This window comes from Podarcis gaigeae (genome assembly GCF_964106915.1).
Source record: "Podarcis gaigeae genome assembly, chromosome: 9".
In the NCBI taxonomy this organism is placed as follows: Eukaryota; Metazoa; Chordata; class Lepidosauria; order Squamata; family Lacertidae; genus Podarcis; species Podarcis gaigeae.
The window spans coordinates 24,491,295-24,515,171 of record NC_139685.1 but is presented as its reverse complement, the minus strand read 5'-3'; the positions used below and the strand labels follow the sequence as shown (position 1 = coordinate 24,515,171).

At 44.9% G+C, this 23,877-nt stretch overlaps 1 protein-coding gene across 1 annotated transcript in view; it reads right to left on the bottom strand.

The window, feature by feature from the left end:
• The window catches only part of SGCZ (sarcoglycan zeta), a gene marked incomplete at its 3' end in the record, with an annotated part of 537,140 nt that extends 514,367 nt beyond the window's left edge, over positions 1–22,773 (bottom strand). The window contains exon 1 of the mRNA XM_083757248.1: positions 21,977–22,773. Within this exon, the coding sequence (XP_083613374.1) occupies positions 21,977–22,015 (39 nt within the window). The 5' untranslated portion in view covers positions 22,016–22,773. The remainder of the gene's footprint in view (positions 1–21,976) is intronic.
• Positions 22,774–23,877: the final 1,104 nt, after the last annotated feature.

The window sequence follows — 23,877 nt, the reverse complement described above, 5'->3', positions numbered from 1 at the left end:
AACCACATAACTTCATTCCAGCATCCTTCTAACATTCCTTAATTTTGCAATGTTTCTGTAGATAGTCTTTAAACTTCTTCCAATCTTCTTCTACCGATTCTTCTCCCTGGTCTCGGATTCTGCCAGTCATTTCCGCCAATTCCATGTAATCCATCACCTTCATCTGCCATTCTTCCTTGGTGGGTAAATCTTGTGTCTTCCAATACTTTGCGATGAGTATTCTTGCTGCTGCTGTAGCGTACATAAAGAAAGTTCTGTCCTTCTTTCGCACCAATTGGCCCATCCTTCAGCCTTCTCATTAACTGGACTGCAAGTCATTGTATCTCGCTTACATACCTCATAGAGTTGTCATAAGGAAACATCTGGTATTTGAATTGATTTGATGTATATGCTGTTGTTTTACATTGTGTCTATGTGTGCCTGTATGCAGTTCTTTTAAAAAAGAATGTTCTCATATGTACTATTGTTTTCTGTTTTTATATATTTAAGTGTTTTGTTAAATTGTAAATTTGATTTGGGATGCCTCCTGGGAAGGAATTCATACATGAAAAAAGTAGATAAGAATAGCTAATAATAACCACATGCCATCCTCCGCTCCCTTGACAAGATCAAAAGTGATACAATAAATAATCCAAATATAGCTGACACATGGTGCCCTACAGATGTTGAAGGACTGTGGCTTCCATCTTCCCTGAGCATTGCTCATCCTTGCTGGGGTTGGTGGGAATACTCCAACAACAGCTGTTCCTGAAATAAGTCTCTGGAACACATTGTTTTTCTGATGCGCGCATGATGTGACAGAAGACTATGAGTTTTAGACCAATGGCTGCTGACCATAGTGACAATGCATTTTTATGTTCAGTCACCATTTCATATTTATAAACAGCTTCAGGGTAGTTTTTTCTGGATTGGGGGTGGGGAAAGTCATGTTACTAAAGCTCTGATTCAGCAACATTTTCCAGACAAGTGATTTCCATGATTGTGACACATGATGGACACATGCTGCACTTAGTGCCTAGTGATCCATTGGATTTCAACTAAGATCTGGGAGGAGGAGCACAGACCATTCGGCTGCCAGTGTGCAAATCCAATGTGCTCTAATTGTATAGCTTCAATAGTGGGGATCTCTCGTGAAAATTATCTCACTTTGGGGAGGTATATGTGCATTAGCATCAGTGCTCTCAAGAGGAAACATGACTTGGGTGCAGACTCAAACTCTGAGCAATATCAGTGTGATCTGCACCATGCTCCTTCCGCCACAAGTTAGAATTGTCTCTTCTTGATCAGAGCTGGCCCTGCTATGTAATAAAGTGTGGTGGCCTCCTTCTACAGAGCACCATGGAGGTGGGATAGGTGAATATGGGGGTTGGTATCTGAATGGGGTAAGGTAATTCTTTATTTATACGGCTATTAGCCCATAAAATATGTACGAACATAAAAGTACAGAAGCATAAAGACCAATATATCTAACAACAGAAGGTGAACACCACGATGCAAGGGTGGGTCATTGAGCAGTGACAAATAACAGCTTGGGGCCCGGAAAGATCCAAGGGACGGTTCACAGAAAAAGGAAAACTGGAGACGAGATCCGTCATGCACTCTCATCATAACTGTCCGATTAGTTTTTGATGTTGTTGTTGTTTTTTGGTGGTTTTTGTGTGTGAGATAACCGCATTCAGGAATCTCGCCACCTGCAGAGTTACAGAAGGATCTGTATCCTGCAAAAGCAGTGCGGCATGTGACTCAACAGGCCTGCCAACCAGGCGCAGTAAAGCAGGACCCAGGAATTTAGTCCTGGCTATGCTATGTAGGGGACAGTTGAACATTATATGTGGAAGAGATTCAACTGTTTCCCCGTCACACTCGCATAGCGGAGACACCAAACCCTTGGAAAATCTGTGGCTCAGCAGGCTGAATGGGGTAATAAGACTTAAACAGAGACATGAGGAACCAGAGGAACCAGCTCCTGAAATTGTTGGACTCCAACTCCCACAAACCCCAACTAGCCCAACGATGGGAGTTGCAGTTTAACACCAGCTGAAGGCTACAGAATCCCTACCCTGATTTAAAGCTGTAGCATGGAGGTGTCCTTTGAGTACCATCAAAATGTATTGGGCTGACACTGTTCCTGGTACAGAGCTGGTCTGCAGGAAGTGAAGGATGCCTTTGGTAAAGCTCATGGAACTAATCTAAGTTCCAGAACTGATATCAGATCAATAAGAACCTGCTGGATGCATCTTCTGCTTCCTGTTGATCAGCCTCCAAGCTGACCAGGAAAGTAAGACATTTGGCAGATATGAGGAGATAAGAGAAGTACTCTCTTCTGAACTGTTCCTTGACCTTTATTTTCTCTCACTCAAGTTGCTGGAACTCTCCGTTGGCAAAGTAACTACATAGGAAATGAGATCACTTTAGGTAGGTAGGGAAACATGACTCTAATGTATGCAATTCACATCCTGACGCATATTTTAGATGTATACTGATTGACTTCTCTTGAGATTTAAAATTAAGTTCCTTCTAAGGCAGTCAAAGCTTTTTCGAAAACTACTGATGGCGATATTATTAACCTTAGCTATTGAAATTCTGTTAGTGCCACCTGATTTATCTGTGGTACATCGTATCAGCATCTCATTCTTATCCCCAGTCTCTGGAATTTACAACTTTAGGGTTTCTTCTGTTTGTTTTTCAGATGAAGGCATCAATAAAAGCAAACTGTGCTTTAAACTTCTTCTGATACAGATTGCACATAAGGGATGCATTGCCATTTTTATCTCTGCTTTCTTTTTTAAGAAGATGTATATTTTCTTTTCCTTTGCTTAAAAAAGGGACAAGCACTCTCTCTCTCATCTCTCTCTCTCTTTCTCCATGCACAAATGTGATGTCACAATCTTCAAGAACATAAAAAGCCCTTTAAATGGAATTGGGAAACCATATCCCTGCAAGAACAAAGCAAATGTTTCCATACGGACTTTATGATAATATCCCACACCTACACAAAGAAAAGAAAACAGCACCTTATTCCAACCTGGGGTACCCAGATGTTGTTGGACTACAACTCCCATTGATGACCGCTCAAGAACTCACCATGAACTCCTCCCTTGTTCTCTTATAATGGCAATGGCGTCAACCTGAGAGGTGTTGGGACTGAGTTCTGGTGAGTTCCGGCTGGGGGAAAAAGTGCTGTTTACATGGATGTATGCATTTATGGTTTATGGTTACATGCATGTATGGTGTTTCCTGCTTGGCAGGGGGTTGGACTCGATGGCCCTTGTGGTCTCTTCCAACTCTATGATTCTATGATTCGTTCATTCATTCAGACTTGTGGGTCACTTTTCTATGAATTCAACTACTCAAGCACAATAAGATAATATAAAAACTACAATTCAGTATAAAGCAACGTAAGATGAGCAGCAAGGCTTCAGGTACCAGAATCCATGGGAGCTCCAGCTCCAAAATGGGAGTCATTTCTGGTGGTCCATTAGAAACTTTCTGTCAGTTTTGGCCCTACTGCATTCTAATGCTTCATTGTAACTCAGCCCAGGCCACTTGGTTTACAATGATACTGACCACCACCACTACCACCACCCCATTAATGGTCTTCTGTGCAGGATGCTTTGGTGGGAGCCACCAAAGAGAATATCTTCCACTGTTTTTGTTTCAGAAATGACAGCAGGAGAATACCACGGCTTGATTTAGGTCCACATTGTCTCTTAATAAATGTAACATCTGAAAGCAGCCTTCCAAAGGTATGCTGCCATTGACTTAGCAGCTCACACTGGATTTTACAAGAACACATTTGACTTTTTACAGTTTCCTGCAGTAGTAAACTTTATCCCTTCTGACAGCAGAAGTAATTGCTGTGTGCAGAATAAAATTGATTGTTTAAATAGTTGAACTCCGTTTTCTTGCTTTTTTTACGGTTTAAGGCTGGGGTCCTTTTTCTGTTCATTTTCCCATCAGTGGACGGATCCTGGCTAACTCTAAGGAAAAACAAATAATTGTGACTTCTGGGGGCAACATATGGAGAAGGGCCAGGTTCACCTGTCAGATTTGAAGACAGGGCAAATTTAGGCAAGGGTGATACTGTGTGAAACCTGCCCTGCTTTTTCCAGCAGAACTTTAACTTCTCCCCTCAAGGCTGAAAGGAAGCCTGACAAAACAACCCTCTGAAACTGCTGGATCTTTCTGCATCTGTGATATTTTGCAGCCTCTGTCTTGGAACAGTGTGTTCCAAGACAGAGGCTTCCATCAGAAGCCTCTAGAGTATTTATGCAGCTCAGTAGGTGGACAGAGGAGGACATGTCTTCTTTCCAAGTTGTGCTTCAATTTAGCTTTGTAGCTCAGTCCAGATCCCACATGTGCCAAGATGTGTACATGGAGCTCTTGGGTATTCATGCTGTCCCACTCATTTCCATAGAAGCCGGGGATCCTCACATTCAAAGACATGTGTAGGGAACTTAGTGCTACTGCTAGAGATTATATTTACCTCCAGGTGTATATGCAGGAAAAGGTGAATGTAAAGGACCCCCAGATGGTTAAGTCCAGTCAAAGGTAACTATGTGGCTGTGGCACGCATCTCACTTTCAGGCCGAGGGAGCCGGCGTTTGGCCACAGACAGCTTTCCAGGTCATGTGGCCAGCATGACTAAACTGATTCTAGTGCAATGGAACACCATAACAGAAACCAGAGCACAAAGAAATGCCGTTTACCTTCCTGCCACAGTGGTACCTATTTATCTACTTGCACTGGCATGCTTTCGAATTGCTAGGTTGGCAGAAACTGGGATAGAGCAAAAGGAGCTCACCCCGTCATGGGGATTCAAAACAGTGACCTTCTGATTGGCAAGCCCAAGAGGCTCAGTAGTTTAGACTACAGCGTCACCTGCATCCCTAAGTGTATATGCAATGGACACAGTGCCCATCCTATAACAAATCTCTGGATTAGGCTTTTGACTATTCACCTGTGGACTGGTCTGCACACGTATATTCATCATTTGGTGACTTCAGCCTTGAATGATGCTTTCATGTGTGCATGAACCATCAGTGTTCAAATGCCACAATGAAAGTTTAGAATTGGAACTGACTCACACGGTCCCTTCAGCATCAAGTGATAGCATCTTTACATGTGTGAGGAGACAGCCTGAGATCTAATAACATAGGCATAATTTTCATAATCTGCCCAGTACTTTTTACAGGCGTCTGAGGACACGTTCAGCTGCCAGTCATCACAGGTAGAGTGAACAAGTGTACAAAAATCAACAGCATGATGTACATGTGATGGTGATCTGGCCATTAGGAATGGAGACATGTGGAGTCCACAACTGTCATGTTATATTATGCACAGGCAGGTGAGGAGCCGCCCAGCTGTTCAGAGCTGTACAGGTTGCCTATAATTAGGATTGTGGGATGTGCTTCCTGCCTTGAGCCACAGCTTTTGACTGATGCTGCAGGTAGCTCTATAAACGGATGTTTGAACCAAATAGAGCATATAAACCTCCCAGCTTCTCAGTGCTTTGACTGCCTGATTTAAAAACCATCATCGATCAATTTTATCACCAGTCAGATCAAACCTCAAAAGCTAATCAATTTTTATATTTTCATTTGGGTGGCAGGGGGGGGGGTTACATATTAAAACAATTAATCTGGAAGCGTGGCAATTCCTGACTGAGAGCAACTGTAGCCTGGTGACTTAACGCAACTGAGCTCTGAATCAGGAAAGCCCGTATTCAATTCTTACCTTTGCTATGATTGTATTAGGTGGCTATAAGGAAGCTCCTGTTCTTTTATAGGAAGTTTGACAGCAGAGACCATTCAACAAGTGACCCAAGGGTTAATGCTATGTACAGCAATAAGGGAGGTGTTGCCTAGAAACCAGTCAGATTGGCATAATCTTTGCTGAGTGCCAGGGACTGGGCAGAGGGGGAATGATGGAGACTGCCTCTTCAGCCTGACCCTTCCAGAGAAGAAGAACACAGTTCCAAATTACAAGAGGGGTTTGAGGGAGGTCATAGCTCAGAGGAAGATGAAAGGGAAAGTTGGGAAATAATGGGAGAGGAGGAGGAGACAGAGTTGGAGAAACTTGCTGACACGTTATCACTAGAAAGCATTCCAGAATACCATCTCCCAGAACCCAGCAAGCCTTAAAAGTAGAAGAGCAAAGGGCTCAGAGACAGATGGCCCTAAGCTGAAACCATAAAGGGGGGGGTTGACAAATGAGGAAGTGGGAGAGAAAGGGGTTGTAGATTTACTCGGAGCAACACCATTTCCCCAAGAAGTTACATTTCTAAGCCTCTCTGTGTGAACATTGAATAAAAAGCAGTTGGTAAGAACTTTACTTGTCTTATCCGTTCCTGGCAACCTACCGTGGGGGTTGGATCCTCTGACACCTGACACTGAGGTAACCCAGCCAACATGGCCAATGCTTAGAGATTAGTGGGAGCTGAAGAACATCTGGAGGGCCATAAACCTATGGCCTCACTCATCAGCAGAGTCTGGGCCATTAGGGTGTGTGGGGCACTGCCTCACCAACATCAGTCTGCCCTCAGCCAGCCTCCAGCTGCCTGCCATCTTACTTATATGTAGCCCAGGGGGTAGCACATTCTGTCAGCATCTTAGCATTGCCCTTGTAAAACTCAGAAGGGGAGAGGACGGGGTAATAATAATAATAATAATAATAATAATAATAATAATAACAACAACAACAACAACAACAACAACAATAATAATAATAATAATAATAATAATAATAATAATAATAATAAATTTATTTATATGCTGCCCTCCCCAGCCGAAGCAGGGCTCAGAGCAGCTAACAACAGTAAAATGATAAAACATTCTAAAACTCTGCCTTTCAATGGCATCTCTGTCTTCGACCCTACCTCCAAAGGGCATCTGCCACCATTGCTGTCCATGCTCAAAGGTACTATGCGATACTGATGATTTGCAGCCCTGGAGTTTCCAACTCCTGTGACAGGATACTCAAAAACTTCCATTCTGTACTTAATGCACCATATTAACACCAAGTCAAACCATGTTTTCCTTTTCCTGCAAATTATTATTACACACCCTCCAACATTTCTTTGATGAGAATAGGGATGCCCTACTCAATGATACTAATAGTAATAATAATAATAATACTTTTATTATTTACACCCCACCCATCTGATTGGGTTGCTTCAGCCACTCCGGGTGGCTTCCAACATATATCAAACATTAAAAATCAAAATCTTCCCTATGCCTTCAGATGTAATCTAAAGGTTGTATAGTTACTTATCTCCTTGACTCAGGTCACATAACTCCATACCCTCCAACGTTTCTCCGATGAAAATAGGGACATCCTAAGGAAAAGGCAGACATTCCAGGATCAAATCAGAAACTGGGATGGCTTCTGTAAATCCAGGATTGTCCTTGGAAAATGAGGACACTTGGAGGGTCTGGCATTACATCATTATTTCACTTAGGCCCAGCTTGTTTAAGAAGCTTGACAAATGGCTCCTATGTGTCTGTGTATCTTAGAATTGTTTATTTCTGTTCTGTCTGTGCCTTCCTCCCTGCCCCACCCAGTCAGTCCTCAAATCCTTACAATTTACTTCTCTCCTCTGAAAATGGAGCTTGCTGGGTTGTGTATCACAAAGGAGCTCAACTTGAGTGCACCATGCACCCGCGTAAAATAAATTTTGGCCAATATAATCTATAATCCCTGACATGCCAGGTGCTCAACTTCAATCCGCCCAAACTCTGTCTTCTTGCTCTGTTTATCATTATGCTGCAGTTTTACTGCCTGGTAGATACTGTTCATTGATCAAGGCCTAGAAAAAGTCCCAAGTTCAATAGGACAGGCGGCACTTTGGCAGAGAGAAGCTTTTGTTTTATGACTGTCAGCACTATGATGGAAATTTTATCATGGGACGCGGCGACACCACTCATATCCCCATAATTTTATTAAGCAATAGTGCAAGTGGTCTCGGTAGACTGAGTAGATGACATATTTACATGAACAGCAAATATTATCCGCCTCATCTAAATTAATACGGAATGAAATAGGGAGCTTAACTAGGCAGGCCCGAGCTGGGCAAATAGATCATGCGTTTGCTGAGGAGGGAAGGAAGGAAGAGAACATTAAGAGGCTTGTACAGTTGTTGCCTGAGCAATTTTCACAACTTGGAGAGGGAGGACGCAAAGGGACATTCCACACATTACATTGTTTAAGCGTTTGCCTCATGCTCAGAGACACCAACTTCTGAGGAAGGTGGTGATTCAGGGATGGAGCAAGGGCAGAATTAGGAGGGTGTGGGTGAAGCCATTGTGAAATCTCATAGATTATCAATAGAACCTGTAGAATTCGCTGATAGTGGTAGGATTACCAAGTCAACAAAGGCATGTCTTTAGTTGGTGGAGGCTGGTCCATCAGGGTGAGTGGACTACTGCCCCACCAACATCATCCAGTCCCTACTTCCTTATTTACAGCTAGTCCACAGGGCGACACTGGCTTTCAACTTCTTCCTACTTTACCTTTCTAGAACAGGCATAGGCAAGCTCAGCCCTCCAGATGTTTTGGGACTACAATTCCCATGATCCCTAGCTAACAGGACCAGTGGTCAGGGATGAGGGAAACTGTAGTCCCAAAACATATGGAGAGCCAAGTTTGCCTATGCTTGTTCTAGAACTTAGAAGGGAGGAGAATGAAGCTCCACCTACTGCTGGCCTCCTACTTTGCACCACACCAGTCCCCAATGGAGCCAGCCACCATTGCCTTTAGTAGGTCTGTGCACCAGATTTTGGCCAAGTCCTCAGCAAAGTCTGGCATATCTGGAAGTACTTAGGCATTGGATGAGTTGGACACAGACAACCACAGATTGCAACACATCAGGTTGGATGGCCAAGAGTAAGGTTTCCCAAACTTGGGTCTCCAGCTGTTTTTGGACTACAACTCCCATCATCCCTAGCTAGTGGGATGATGGGAATTGTAGTCCAAAGTTGGAAACCCAAGTTTGGGAAACCCTGTCGCAGAGCAATGTGGCGGTTGGGAAGGGCACTGGAAAGGAAGCAGAGACAGGCACAGAACAGGAAAATCCTGTGAAAAGACCTAGACCTACCCTGACTGCCAGGAGGAGCTAGCAGGGTTGCCATATTTCAAAAAGTAAAAACCAGGACACACACACACACCAGACGTCAATTCCACCATTGAATCCTGGTAAGTTTGCAAGTTTGCTGTTGAAGCCAGCTACAGAAATGGACAAGCGTTTGTATCCACTGTCTATATCAGTGGTTCTCAACCTGTGGGTCCCCAGATGTTGTTGGACTACAACTCCCATCATCCCTGAGCTCTGGCCTTGCTAGCTAGGAGTGATGGGAGTTGTAGTTCAACAACATCTGGGGACCCACAGGTTGAGAAAGGCTGCTCTATATGCTAGCATGGAACCTCCCAAAACCATAAACGCTTCCACATAATGATAACGTTTCTATATCAGATGATTATATCTCATGTAGAATATTCTCGACTAAGGTGGGCAACCCTCAACTCACTTACTTGGGACTAAGCCCCATTGAGCAGGACTCAATTCTTAGTAGCCATGGTAAGGCTTGTGCAGTAAGTAGAGATTCCAACAAAAGGCTCATAGCATGGAAGTTTATGGGTTCTTGTGAAGACACCTTCAGTATAAGTCCTCTTTTGCTTTCAGACCATTATAGATGAGGCAGCTTGTTGCCTGAAATATTAAATTGACTTTTGCCTTTTCTCATTGCCAATGATCAACACAGAAGCTCCTATTGATTTCCGGCATCTTTAGTTTTTATTGCTGAATGTATGCCGGCAATTCATAAAATCGATGCTTTACAGTCTTTAAGATGAGTGAAAGTGACGCCATATCCAATTAGAGTTAATTTGTGTGGTGGGATGTGAGGTTCATGGAAAGGAAATGTATTTGTGTGGCAAAGCAAGGATCATCTGCATATAGGCCTGCTATCTTTCTGGAATGCAACAAACGCTATAAATCTGGGCTGTTTTACCTACAAATGGAAGGGAGTAATGTGCGCGTAGATCTCTGTGAAGTAAACTATATAGCATCACTTTGAAACGGTGCTGTGAATACTAAATCCCTCATATCAAGCTCTGCGTGCTTAAAATCAATTTCGCATTTACCGTCTTGATTGATTCATACTAAAAATGTCTCATAATAATTTTGTACACCGGAGAACTTTTGCACAAATATTTCTGAAATGCAATCAACATCAAAACTCTACTGCATGCAAAAAAAAATAAAAAATCATGGGCATACTAAAATATATGATGGAGCTTCGAAGATGCATATGGGATATCAGACAAAGGGACCTCATGCAGAATATTTTATAGTAAACGGAGTTGCCATTAAATTATCCCTAAGGTGGATTCAAGGTTGACAGCAATGGTGGCCTTCCTTTTTAGCAGGTGTGCCCTGGGTCCAATTCAAAGTATATGAGTGTACCACTCTAATGTGCATTACAATGGATACACAGCCTGCCATATGTTTGGCTTTAGCTTTATGATTCAGGAAAAAGTTATCAGTACAACCCTGGAGAGGCAGGCAGGGATGTACAGACCAGAATATATGCTGTACTTGGGCACACCTGTCCTACTTAGTTGACATACCATGTAGCACAGGCTTCCTCAACTTTGGCCCTCCAGATGTTTTTGAGACTACAATTCCCATCATCCCTGACCACTGGTCCTGCTAGCTAGGGATCATGGGAGTTGTAGGCCAAAAACATCTGGATGGCTGAGGCTGAGGAAGCTTGATGTAGCATCTCTACTGTAGCATGGTCCACCATGGTTTAGATTGTGATAGCGAACATGTCAGTTTACAGATGTTGCTGGAGTCCAACTCCCACCAGGCCCAGCCAGTATGGCCAATGGTCAGGGATGATGAGAGGTGTAGTACAGCAACATTTGAAGGTTCACAGGTCCTCCAACCCTGATTTAAAGGGTCTAGCTCAAAGCCATTCATCCAACAGCATTCAGAAAACATTTTGCGTGTTCCACCTCCTGTGATATCAGAGCACCCCTGCTGATCACTGCAGCCACTGCCAACGTATCTATTCACACATTAGAGTGCAGATCTACAGATGGAACAGAATGCATGATGTTTGCTGTCCAAACACTTCAAGAGGGACAAGATAAGCCCAAAGTGGAGAATGGCTAAAATAGCTCCATCTAGCTTCTGGAGGATTGGAGACAGAGAAAACCAACTCGCTGTTCTCTAGGAAGCAGAGAATTAAAAAAAATGATGTTCCCCACCAAAAGGGAAGCATGGGACTTTTTGAGTCCCATGGCACCCCTAATGATTCTATCTAGAATTGTCATGGAATTAAGGTAAATCCCGTTGTTCCTGGCACCCCTGGGATCTCATTAAAGGTTTTCAGTGTCAAGAGCATTTGGGTGCTTGGCACAATCCTTCTAATTCAACCTTTAAGATAATCTGGAGTAGGCTTTGCGTTTGGTGTGTGTGTGTTTAGTACTGGTTGGGGAAATCAATGTAACGATCAATACTTTTTGCACAATGTGATAAGTTCTTGAGAGGACAGATATAGTGTATATAAAAAGCCACGAATAAGTACAAGTTAGAAGGATTTTCATTTTAACCAAGTGTTGATATATTTTCAGCTTGAAATGTAGTGAGCTTAGCAAACCTCTATATTAATACAAGACTGAAGTGTTCAGGCAGAGTAACTGCAAACTCTTAATAATGAAAGAAGGAAGAGAAGATTTATTTACTGAGGTCACCCACTGCAATTCGCTTCACCTGTTTTTATTTGGAGGCAACCCTGTTCTACACTTAGCTAAGATGGTCCAGCCTTGTTACCCACTCAGTGCTCACTTAAATGATGCATTTCCCATGCCTACATCTGTTTACCCGTAGGAAAATATGATGTGGCTGTCTTCTGTATATCCATGCCTTACTCCCTATCACATTAATACCTGAAGATAAAATATGCTACAAAATGTATATTTAGTGATGGAAAGCATTCCAAAATATAACAGACATTTTCAGGGAGATTAATCTGGAAACTGTAGCAATCAGATCTATGAATGGACACGTGTAGAAGTGACATGGACTAGAAACAGATTGGTCCCTGGCTGAAAGCATTTCTGGTTCTGATTCAGAACCTGTTGCCAGAAATGAACCTGCATATTCATGTATCACTCTGAAAGAGGCCCCTGCTCTTGCATGACTGTGTGTCCATGTTTATAAAATTGTCACCTGGAAAATAGGCCTTCCTTAGGCATGCTTTGCATGAGCTCATGATATTTCCAAGGGAAAGGTAATCTAACTCTCCCCACTGATCTTTTGACTAAAACGTGTGTGATGAACGTGAACTGGCCCTTTTCAGAATGATGGCACCGCTTCATCCTGTCCTAAACAAGAAGAGAAATTTGCCAAGTGTTACTTTGTTCCTGCTTGACCTTTAATTAGGTAGAGCTTGAAGACTGGATATTCTGAAGGTGAATTGCAAAGGTTAATTGTCTTTTATCTAATGTTGATGATGACAGGCTTTGTGAAAATGATGGGATTTGGGGTGGCAAATGAGGGAAGGGAGGACAAAAGAAAGAAGAGACGTTTGTTTATCAGGAACGTCAGATAATTCTAACCAGAGGTTGCTCTCCTGTCTCCAGCCTCAGCGATGAATATATAGCATGCACTGCACTAAAAATATGTCAGTTGCTACAGAGTAGTATTTTGCATTATGGAATGACTAACGTGTAACAGAAATAAAGCCACCTACTTAGCTTTGCCCATCAAAAATCCTCCCACACTGCACAAAGCCTGACTTAACTTGGCTCGGTTTCGGTGGGGAAACTGTGAAACTGACTTCCAAGATGGCTCGGTTTAGGACCACAGAACTGCTGAATCAACCTCTTGAGGGCTCCCTCATTTCACATCCCTTATGCCATATGCTGCAATTCTGAAACATCATCAATCTACCATGTGCTGGAGGACAGCATTGTTTAAAGCTCTCCATCTGCGGCTAGTTTTGGAATCGACTGGTCTGAATAATGTAACCATATTTATCTGGAAATGGAAACAACCCCCCAGCACCTATTGATACATCAATGCAACAGCAGGAATAAAGACCCCCCTCCCCCTTCTCTTCCTCGTCCACACCCCTTGATCACCTTACAGCAGCCTCTTCTGGTTTTTCGAGTGAGCTGCCTTACTTCTTGTTGCTCCATGTTGCCCTGACGCAAACTACCTGCCTACAGTGACAGGCTTGATTTACCAGTTTGTCTTCACAGTGCCCTGAACAGGCTGCTACGTGACCTAGATACTTTTTAGTATATACAGTTGTACCTTGGTTCTCAAATGGAATCCGTTCCGGAAGTCCGTCTGACTTCCAAAAACATTCAAAAACCAAGGCATGGCCTCTGATTGGCTGTAGGAGCTTCCTGCAGCCAACCAGAAGCCGCGGAAGCCCCGTCGAACATTCAGCTTCCAAAGAACGTTCACAAACCGGAATACTCCCTTCTGGGTTTGCAGCGTTCGGGAGCCAAAATGTTCGAATCACAAGCCATTCGACAACCAAGGTACAACTGTAAGAGTGAGATAAGAAGGACAAAAACTGATCAGCAGGGAGTGTACATCCACGTGAAAGTAGCCCTAGCAGACAGCAAGGGTGGTCAGAGATAGGTCCAATGGAAGAGACAATTAGTTCTGGGTTCTGGGTGCTAAAGGAGCCACTGTATCAGGATTGAGGGACCTTTGCCCCTCCAGATGTTGTTATACGGCAATCCCCACCATCCTGGAGCATGTCTGTGTTTTCAAAAGGCAGGCATCTATCTCCATATTAATTCCAATGTGCCATGCTCTGTTAGCCTCTGTGCTAAACTGCTATAACCCATATATATGGGGCTGCCTCTGAAGAGCATTCAGAAACTGCTGTTAGTTAACCATGCAGCTGCTGGACAGCTAACTGGGACCGGGAGCAATGAAGATGTCATGGTAGCACTTCATCAGCTGCACCGCCTCCTGATCTGTTTCCAGGCCCAATTCACAGGGACCTTTAAAGCTCATCATGGCTAGAGGATGGGGTACTGGAAGAATCCCTTGCCTCCACGTGTGGCTGCCCATACACTGAGATCACATCATTTCGTAGGAGTGCTTTCACCAATAGCTTCACCAGCAGTCAACCATTAACATGCTTGCAAGACCAAACGTACCACCAAAAGCTGAAACTAGCATATTTGTAATCCTACATTTCATTTCCTTGAACTCAAAGGGATTGGCCTTTAAGTAAATGTGCATAGGATCAATCTATCACAACTTGCTGTTCCTTCTTAGAATTGTCACTTTCAGGTAGAAATGCTGCTTTTCACTGGTGTTGTTAATTACCTGAAGTTAATAATATCACCTGAAAGAGTGTTTTTTTATAGGTTTGCATAGTCTATTCATCCAGAAAAAAATGTCAAGATGATGTTTTACACACCCTATAAAGCACAATCACCTGCCATCTGAGACCGATAGACATATTTCAATGATTGCAAATGGGAGAGGAATGGAAATAAAAGATGCTGCAAGAGTTGCGCCATAAAGAGTGGAAAATGCAAACGAGAGATTTATAGCAATAGAAGCAGGATCAGTGTGGGGCAAGGCAATTCAGTGCACATGCTTCACATGTGAAAGCTTCTCTTCCATTGCCCCCAGATCCCAAACTTGCTGCCTTTATGTCCTTATTTAAGGAGTGGTTCAAAATCAGTTCATGCCTGTCCAGTGAGCCAAAGCACATAGGCGTACAAGCCTTCAAAAAGCAGCTCATCCGATTGTCAGCTAAATATTTCAAACTATACAGTGAGCATTTGTGTAAGTATATTTCCATGGGCACATATGCAAGATCACTTGGATTTGTTCTCCATTTGAGCAAGGTTAGCCAATGGAGTGCTCTCCAGGTGACATTGAACTACAACTCCCATCATCCGTGGCCATGCTGACTGAACTGAAGGGAGCTGGATTCCAGCAACATCTGCAGGGAACCATTTTGGATCTCCCCGACTTGGTATGGCTACTCTGTTGCACTCCACAATCGCTAGGTACGATCCAGTCAAACGTTAAGTACATTTAAATTGTGCTGATTTCAGCAGGAGAGTTACACTGCAACCCTAATCATGTCTACTCAAAAGTAAGCCTCATAAAATTCACATGAGTCTGCACTCTTACACACACTTTGACGCTTTTTGAGAGCATGCTTAGGGGAGATATGCAAATTTTAACTTATGCTAGTGATTATGAACCAGAAAGTAGTAGGTAATATTTTAGTTTAATTAGCCAAGAGTTTAAGGATGTGCTCCTGGGCATGTATGCAATACATGCACATGCTTAGCTGTTCACAGAGGAAATGCCTGTGCATATAGGGACACACATTTAAAAATTTCAAAGTGGTTTTGCTAATGCAAAGGGCTGCATTGCAAAGGATTTGGAGGAGACACATTCAACATGCACCCCAGTGTTATGCATGCTTACTCAGGAGGAAGTCCCACTGTGTTCACTGGGGCTTTCTTCCAGGTAAGCGCAATACAGCCCTAGTTAATTTTTATGACGGTGCTCCTTTGAAACAAAACACCACGGATTTGTGAATTAAAAGTATGAAAGTTCATATATGCATTGGAGATGGAAGCTGGGAGATCAAAGCAAAAGCACACCAGCCCACAGATCTCTGGATGAAAACTTGCTTTCCGTCTCTCTCATTTTTGTTCTGATCTGTTTCATCGCAAATTCGTGCAGAGACTAGCAAGGTGAAGCGCCTCCCCTTGCTAGTTTCCAGTTTTGTATCAAGTGACCTTTCAAATGTGCCCAGCACCTTTGAAAATATCACAACACACATTCAAAGAGACACTCGGCAGTGAGCTTTATTACGGTTCCTCTGTAGCTAAGTGCTTAATGAAACTCTAACTTTTAAATGGACTCAGAAAAGGGGCTTAACATAAGCTTTATGCTTACAAATAAAAATCCATAATGCTCTTAGCAAATGAAAAGCTTATTGCCAAACTACCCAGAAAATTAGATGGCAGGTCCTGTTACAGTGTCTCCAATAACCTGGGATCAACGAACGGTTGCAAGAGGAGTGAGATCTTGCTCCAGGCCATTGATAACCAGGGATAACCAACTTCTCTATTCTAGGGGGCCAGCGTACGACACACGTCCCAGATCAATCTGGCCTCTTCATGGATGATCAAGACTTTAGTAAGGCAGGTATTACTTTGCATTAAAGGCTTCAGGTATGGAGCACAATGCACTCAGATCCTAGCACGAGGTCATTGATTGTGGGGAATGAAGAATGAAAGTGCTACCTGAAAGATCTCCCCAAGAGGCAAATAGTTCTTTGCTTTTATCTACTGTGGTTGCAGAGCATCTTCTCCCCTAACAAGAGGACTCCTGTTCAGGATTTTAGCCAGCTATTCTTTTCAAAGAGGGCATTCTATCCATTCAGACCCATTTTCAGTTCCTCCTTTCCAGCTGACTCAATATTTTGCATATATTCAGTCCTTACTGCATGGTTCTGGTTTTGGTTTTGTCTGCCATTTCCTTGTGTTTATTTCTGGTATATATTTTTGGTGTATATGGTATATACACTTTTGTAAACTGTGGTATTCCCCCTAAGATTGCTGGCGCATCCTCCTTTTCTCTGTTTCATTTTCCTGCTTTCTGTATTTGTGGGAGTAAGATGTATAAAATTTTCAGCATCTCGTTGCTTCTTTAAAGTGAAATTTTAAGCAACATTTTTTTGCCCTGCCTCAATTTCATTTGGCAAGGCAACCAAACCACATCAGGAATCACTAGCTGATCTTTCCAAAGCCTGGCCATACTGTGCTTTTGTAAACAAGAGAGATAGATTTCAGATGGAGAAGTATTTGTGCTGTTAGCGAGTTCATTGCTGTTTTGATCCAAGTATTCTTTCTAAAGCCAGAAGCAATTTCTCATAATAAAATAGTGGGTCCCCCACACAAATAAGATTTTAGAAACCTTTTTTTAAAGATAGTGTTACACTGCTAGGCCGAGTCTGCTGCATTTCAGATAGATGTTTGGAGGAGACACTGTTTTAATCAGGTTTCAGGCAGGCCTTTGTGAGAAGACATGAGCTCCATAAAAGGTTTCCATAAATGAGCTGAAGTCAGAAGGAAATGGCCAACTTTGCAAAGAGCATCACATTATCCAAGGAGGGATCTCTCCAAACTGAGGGGAATGGTGGGGGATAGGAATAGTATTAATATGGCATATTAAGCTCAGTAGTAGGACTGCAAAATTATGTGCATTCCTCCCCTGCTTGCCCAATAATCTTAACTTCACAAATACAATGATGGGATCAGAGCCAACTAGGTCTAATCAGGAAAGAGATATCGGAGGCATGCATGGTAACGTAATAAAAATGTCAACTCAGTGTATGGCAACTGGAGAGGCAGGAAGCAAAATCTTTGCAAGAGATTAAGAAGAGGAAACCAAGAGAACCTGTTTCAAAATGCCTTCATAGAAAACGGCTGCAGCTGCATTTAGAAGAGTCCAAACAGATCTTACCAGCTCATCTCAAGAAAGGTATCACAGAGCACTCTATGGCACTGCAAAGGGCAAATAAACAAAAAATTAAAGGTTGGGGCCGTTTTCCTCAAGAGTAAGTGCTGAGGTTTGGAGACTTTTTGGTTCAGAAAACCCGACAACAAAGAGGGTTGTGATACCAGTTTACAAAATTATGCATGTTCTGGAAAAAGTGGGTCAAATGGGCTTCCTCCCCCATCTTCCTCTTCTGTAACATTAGAACTTGGTCTAGGGATCATCCATAAATGCGGGTTGCCAGGAGAATCAGGACAGACAACTAAAGGTCCTTCACATAGGATAGAATTAGTTTGTGAGATGGGCCACTGGATGAGGTGAAGGCTTTCTAAGGAGATTAGGCACTATCATGGAGAATATGTCTATTAGACATGGTGGCTAACAGTGGTGCAGTTACGTAATTTCAGATCCTTTTAATCATATTGTTTATTGCCCTACTTGCTTCAAAATGTGGTAAGCCAGCCCTGTTGCATTTGGAGGTCTTTCTGGCATTTGCCCCAAAGTTATGCCCTGGTGGCAAAAATGAGAGCTAACAGAATCTTCAGGTTTAGAGCCAGCAATACTTCTGGATACCAGATAGATAGATAGATAGATAGATAGATAGATAGATAGATAGATGATAGTCAACAAAATATAGGTATTTGAGCATTAAGGCTACAATCCTAACCATGTCAGCTCAGAATTAAGTCTCACTGAATTCAGTGGGGCTTACTCTCAGGTAAGTGAGCTTAGTGTTGCAGGTACATAAGGAAATGGCATGGTCCAGTGGTGGAGCCACAGCAAATTTCTGGTATCTGGGCTGCTTGCAAAGACTGCTGAGATAAGTCGGCGTTGGTTTGACTCAGCCAAAGCAGTTCTGTAATTGTAAAACACAGAAGCAGAGCACAGGCGGGTTCTAGGGTGAAAAATGTAGACTACGCAAAACCAATCGGGTCTGTCATCACCTGAACTAATCAGCAAATCAAGTGTTTATCTTTGAGACCTTGGCATGACCACCTACTTCTGCTGCTGTTGTTAATATTATTCTTAGCATTAGTTTTAGTCACACACACACCATGCTCTACAAATTAAGAGAAGCAGCCCCTGCCCGAAAAGGAGCTTAGAACCTTAGGTTTCAATCTTATGCCTGCATACTTGGAAGTAAGTCCCCTCAAACTTAGTAGGACTTACGTCTGAGTAGACACACCTCGATTTGTCCTGCAAATGTGATCAGTGTAGGGAAGAGATCAGGGACTACAGTCCATTTGCTTCTTTGCAACTTAAAGCAGCCTCTGAGCTTCTTCTTTTTTGCTGTGCTTTCCTGATTCTCGCAGCTGAAGCCCAAGTGCATCATGCTCACAAGCCCTTGACACCCCAAACACACAATGCGTTCAACCTCATGTGAAGAAGGAAGGGGGAATCTCATTCTAATAATACCAGCAACTTTAAGTTGGCATTGCATCACTAGCAGAGGTTCCAACAAAGCTTAGTAGCTAAGAGAAGGAAAGTGTTGGCTGCCCCTTATATTTATTTATTACACGTTTAATCCACCCTGGAGCAAATGCTTAAAAAATAGCTGATAATACAGGATATACTGTGTGTACAAACACACACACACACACACACACACACACACACACACACACAAACTCATCACCAGCTTCTTTTTAGCCTTGTTCAATAAAATGGTATCTTGCATACACACCACCCCCTACTGGTGATTAATAGAATGCAGCAGACCAATTATCAAAAAGTATTAGCTGTCTATCCAAAAACGCTGAGTTTTAACAGGCTCCTAAAAGCAGCCAGCAGAAGGCACAGGAGACACTGTGGCACATGAGAGGAAGCATGCATAGGAAACAGTGCTCTTGGAGCAGCCCTGAGGACCATCTGACGGGAAAGTGCTACCTACCTACCTAGGTAGGTAGGTAGATAGCATAGGGCCTATAGTCATACATGTCCAAGATTTAGACAGGCAGGAGTCCAGCCAGGTCTGAAACCTAGGTGCATGTGCACCACATGAATCAGCTGCACCTGCATGAGCATATTGGATCTCACAGATCAGCACCACGGCGACATGTCCTGAACATGCAGATGTGATCCATTCTAAGCCAATGGCATGTGGGTTTCTATTGCTACTCTGTCTTCTGTGCGAGGATAAAGTTCCCCTTGAGAAGCCCTGCTGCTTTCTCTAAGGTACCCAAAGCAAAGAACAGGGAAAGGGGGCATTGGGAGTCCCCTTTCATCCTGGCTGCTCTCCTCAAGGTCGCCCACTGTCTCCCAGCCCCTGCAAGAGTGGCCTTAATTGCAGAGCTGCTCGAGGGAAGATTAATGGGAACACATCTCCCTCTCCCTCAAACCGTGGTCTGCAGAAAGACCACATGCAGCGGAGAAGTACCTGCCAGTCCCCAAGTGATGGAGAGACGTGTGAGACGTAGCCCAGTTTAGGATTTCCACAGAACTTTGAAAGCGGGGAGCCATTTCCCTGTGGGGAACTGCCCTTATGCCGTCCTCAAAGAAAACTTTGTTCACAAGCCTACATTAAGTACCACAGCTCCCTGGGAAGAGGGAAAGGCGGCAAACTGCGAGGGGATCTCAGTTCATTGAGGGATGGCATTGCACCAGGCTAGAAACCGAGCTCAAAACAGTCTGGTCTTGGCTCTTGAAATTGTGTTCATATAATAATGATCACCACAAATGATCATCTCAACAGAGCTGGCATTAAAATGTCATATTCTTTAAGCTCTTGAAATTCAGCAGCTGAAGTAGGGGAGGGGGTGGCCATTTTTTTTAATGCATGCTTTCTTGGAGGTAACTCCCAGGGAACTCTTGTGGGGGGTTCCTTCTGAGGCGACTGCACATAGAAGCATCAAGCTGTAAAAGTTTATGTGGGAAAATGCATCCTCAACAACAGGAAGCAATAAATCACAGTTCTGGGGCACGAAATGTCCACCACTAGCACCCCAGTTTCAAAGTTCCCACACCACGCATTTCAATATTTGAGGAAATGAAGCAACTCCTCGGAATGAATAAATGGCATGCCTGCCACATGTAAGGACATGATAATTCTTTCTGAAAGGTTATATAAGGAAAGGGCTGTGGGACAACATATTCCTCCCTACTATTCCTCTTTCACACAAATTATCTGATTCACAGTGCAGTGATTTTTTTAATTAAAAAAATACATAAATTATTTTTTTTTCTAACGACCTTCTTCTCATCCTCTTTTGATCCTCTGCTACCCTTATATTTGCATTATTGCACCTTAGTGTCCCCCCCCCCAATTTTTCATTTTCCCTTCAGTACCTCTCCCCATGCGCCCCATTCACCCTTGCCTCCTTACTCTGCCTTATCCCCGATTTCAGCGCCTGATTTGCTTCCTAGGAAGCCCCCTCCTCTTTTGCAGGGAACAGGTTCTAAACCAGCAAGACGGGGTGGGCAGCTCCATGGCGCATGCTCCCAGCAACCAAGCATGCTCCTTAAGAAGGAGGGAGCCTAAAAGAAGGCAAAATCGAATGGGGAAGTTTCCTTGTTTAAAAACCCTCCGCTCCGCGATTCCAATGCAAAGTTTTCTCAGCTCCCCTCCCCCCAGCAAAGTACGTGGCTGCGTCCGCATCCTTGGAAAATCCCGGGTAGTTGCCTTGCGTGGCTTGTAGTCCTGAAATGTTGAGCCTTGGGCTTCTGGAGTGTGTGTGAAGCGGAAGGAAAAGACTTTAGACTAGAGTGAGGGGATCCGCAGAGGGAAGGGAACCCCATAGATCAAGAGCAGTGCAAGACAAGGAGGAAGATCGCCCGATCATTCTCACAACAGGCTAGAAATCGGGAGGGAGGGAGCTTTGAGAGGGAAGTTTTGCTGAGGAAGGAACAGCGGCGGCGTGAAAGGGGGAGCCACCTTTTAGCTCTTCCTCCGGCGGCCGATGATTAACAGACCCGGCGCGCCGCTGTCCGAAGTGCTGATGCAACTGACGCGAGGAAGCAGCGCTTTATCATTAGGATCATGATTAGGAAGGCGCAGCAGAGGGAGGGAGAGGGGGAGGGAAGAGGAGAAGCGCAGCCGGGCTTTTGCCATCTAATCTCCAGCGCCCGTCCTCCTCCTTCTCCTCCTCCTTCCCCCTCCCCCTCTCCCCACTACCAGAGCCTCCTCCTCTCCCCCCCCCCATCTTCTTTCCTTCTTCTTCTCCTTCTGTAGGGGCCGGCGGACGGGGCTGCGCTCCTCCATGCCCCCCTTCTCTCTTCCCATACCCCCACACCCGGCATCTCCGCGCACCGGCAACAGAAAGCGCCTCCAACTCCATCGGGCTGAGCCTGAGCAAAAGACACCACCACCAAGAGAGGCATTTCCTCTTTCTCCCCCTTTTCACAATCGCTCACACACGCTCTCCCATCTCTCTCAACACGGGGGGAGGGGGGAGAGACGATCCCACGTACCTTGAGCTCTTCAATGTCCAGATCGGGTGCTCTTTCCATAGACCGAAAGTGAACGCCACGGAGGTGGAGAAAGAGGCGAGGTGGAGGGAGGAGAAGGAGGAGAAGAAGAAGAAAAAGAGGTGGCGGAGGAAGAGGAAAACACCAGAGAAGTTGTGCCAATTTCTTCCTCTCTCTTCGGAGCGAGAGCGAGCCAGCCAGTCATCGGTTCTCGGCGCTCCGTTTCCAACGCGAAGTCAGCTTTGCCCTGGCAATCCGGGCGGCTCGAGTCAATGGCATCCTCCGCCAAGCGCGCCGCCTCCCAGGCTTCCCAAAAGCAACAAATAAATGTGGAGAGGGGAACCAGATGCCCCGGCCCTTCCTCTCAATCTTTCCTTTTGGGGTGGGGTGGGGTGGGGAGGGAGAAACCACACACACCTCCCTTAGCGGATCGGGGTGGGGGGTGGAAGCGACAGGTGATCTTGGGAGCCCCCGGATCTTGTCCTGTGCCGAGGCGAAGGAATCGAGGGGGGCGGGGAGAAGAAGATGGGTTTCCCGTCGGGGTGGGACGCCGAGGAGAATCCTCTCCGCCAAAGCTTTCCTCCCCGGCCGCCGCCTCAGCAGCCGGCAGCGGCGCCTCGCTGGCAGCCGAGGCGAACAGCGGCGCCTGCCTTTCCCCCGGACGGCACCAATGCAGCAAAACGGCGAGCGAGCGTCTCCTGGTGCTGCGCCTCCTTCGCCCAGCCGGAGAAGGCAGCGAGCGCCCGGCAAGAGCAGCGGCGCAGCGCGGGGCTGCCCGGCATGCTTACCCCGGCCAGCTCCCCGCGGGCGCCCGGGAGAGCGAGCGAGCGCCGGGCATCCGCCGCCGTCCCTTCTCGAGCTTTCACCGCTTAGTCCTGCATATAGACGCCCCAATTGTTGTGCGGAGGCTCTGGCGGGAAGGGAGCTGGAGGAGGGAGGGAGGGAGGAAGGGAGGAAGGGGAGAAGGAGAAGAGAAAGTCTGCGGGGGAGATATAGAGACGCTCTCCCTCCCTCCCCCTCTCTCTCTCCTGAAGGTTAGGCTAAACAGAGTTAAAACCGGGTTGATTGGGGAAGGGGGGTGGGAAAGAGAGAGAAGGATCTCTCGCAGGGAGAGGAAGAGAAGAGTAGGGGAGGGGGGGGAGATTTCTCTCTCTCTCTCGCCCCCCTCTCTCCTGTTTTACTGTCCTTCACCGCCAGGTGACTGACTTCACTTCTCTCTTCTCACAGCCAGCACTGAGGGGATTTCTCTCCTCTGTCAAAAAGCAACATTTCCTCTCCCGGCCCAGGCTGCGGGCGCCGGGTCCTAGCGCACGCTTGGTCTTGGCACCGCTGCTGCTTCGGAGCGAGCAGTCGTGGGCACGCACGGAAAGGCAGGCGCCTCTGGTTGGAGATTGGAGGGCCGGCGGTGCTATGGCTGAGTGAAGCTCCGGCTGCAATCTTCGGAGTTTCCCTATATATCACATTCACCCCACCCTTGATTTCCTGCCTTATTGCACTCCCCACGGCGCGCTGCCCCAACAAATATTAGGGATATTTTTGAAAGGCGTTTTTATGTCGTTCCTGTTGTAGCTGTCAGCATCAACCTACACACACACACCTGATCAATTCAAAGGTTTGTGGCAATACAGAGATATAATTCGGAGTGCCTCTTGATTTATAAAAATGTCCCCTTCTAATCTAAGTCGGCTAAAGTTCCCATTGATGTGCAGAGTTTCTTCCCCTGTCCATGCAGATCAAACAACTTCCTAAGAGTCTTCCACCAGCATATATATTTTTAACAGAAAAATACACTTTCCCAGTGTTTGTTATAAATTCATCTGTGCCACAGATCCTGTTCCACTGTCCTGTTGTCTACGACTCTTCACCCAAGCATCCATTCTGCATCTAAACTTATATAACCTAAA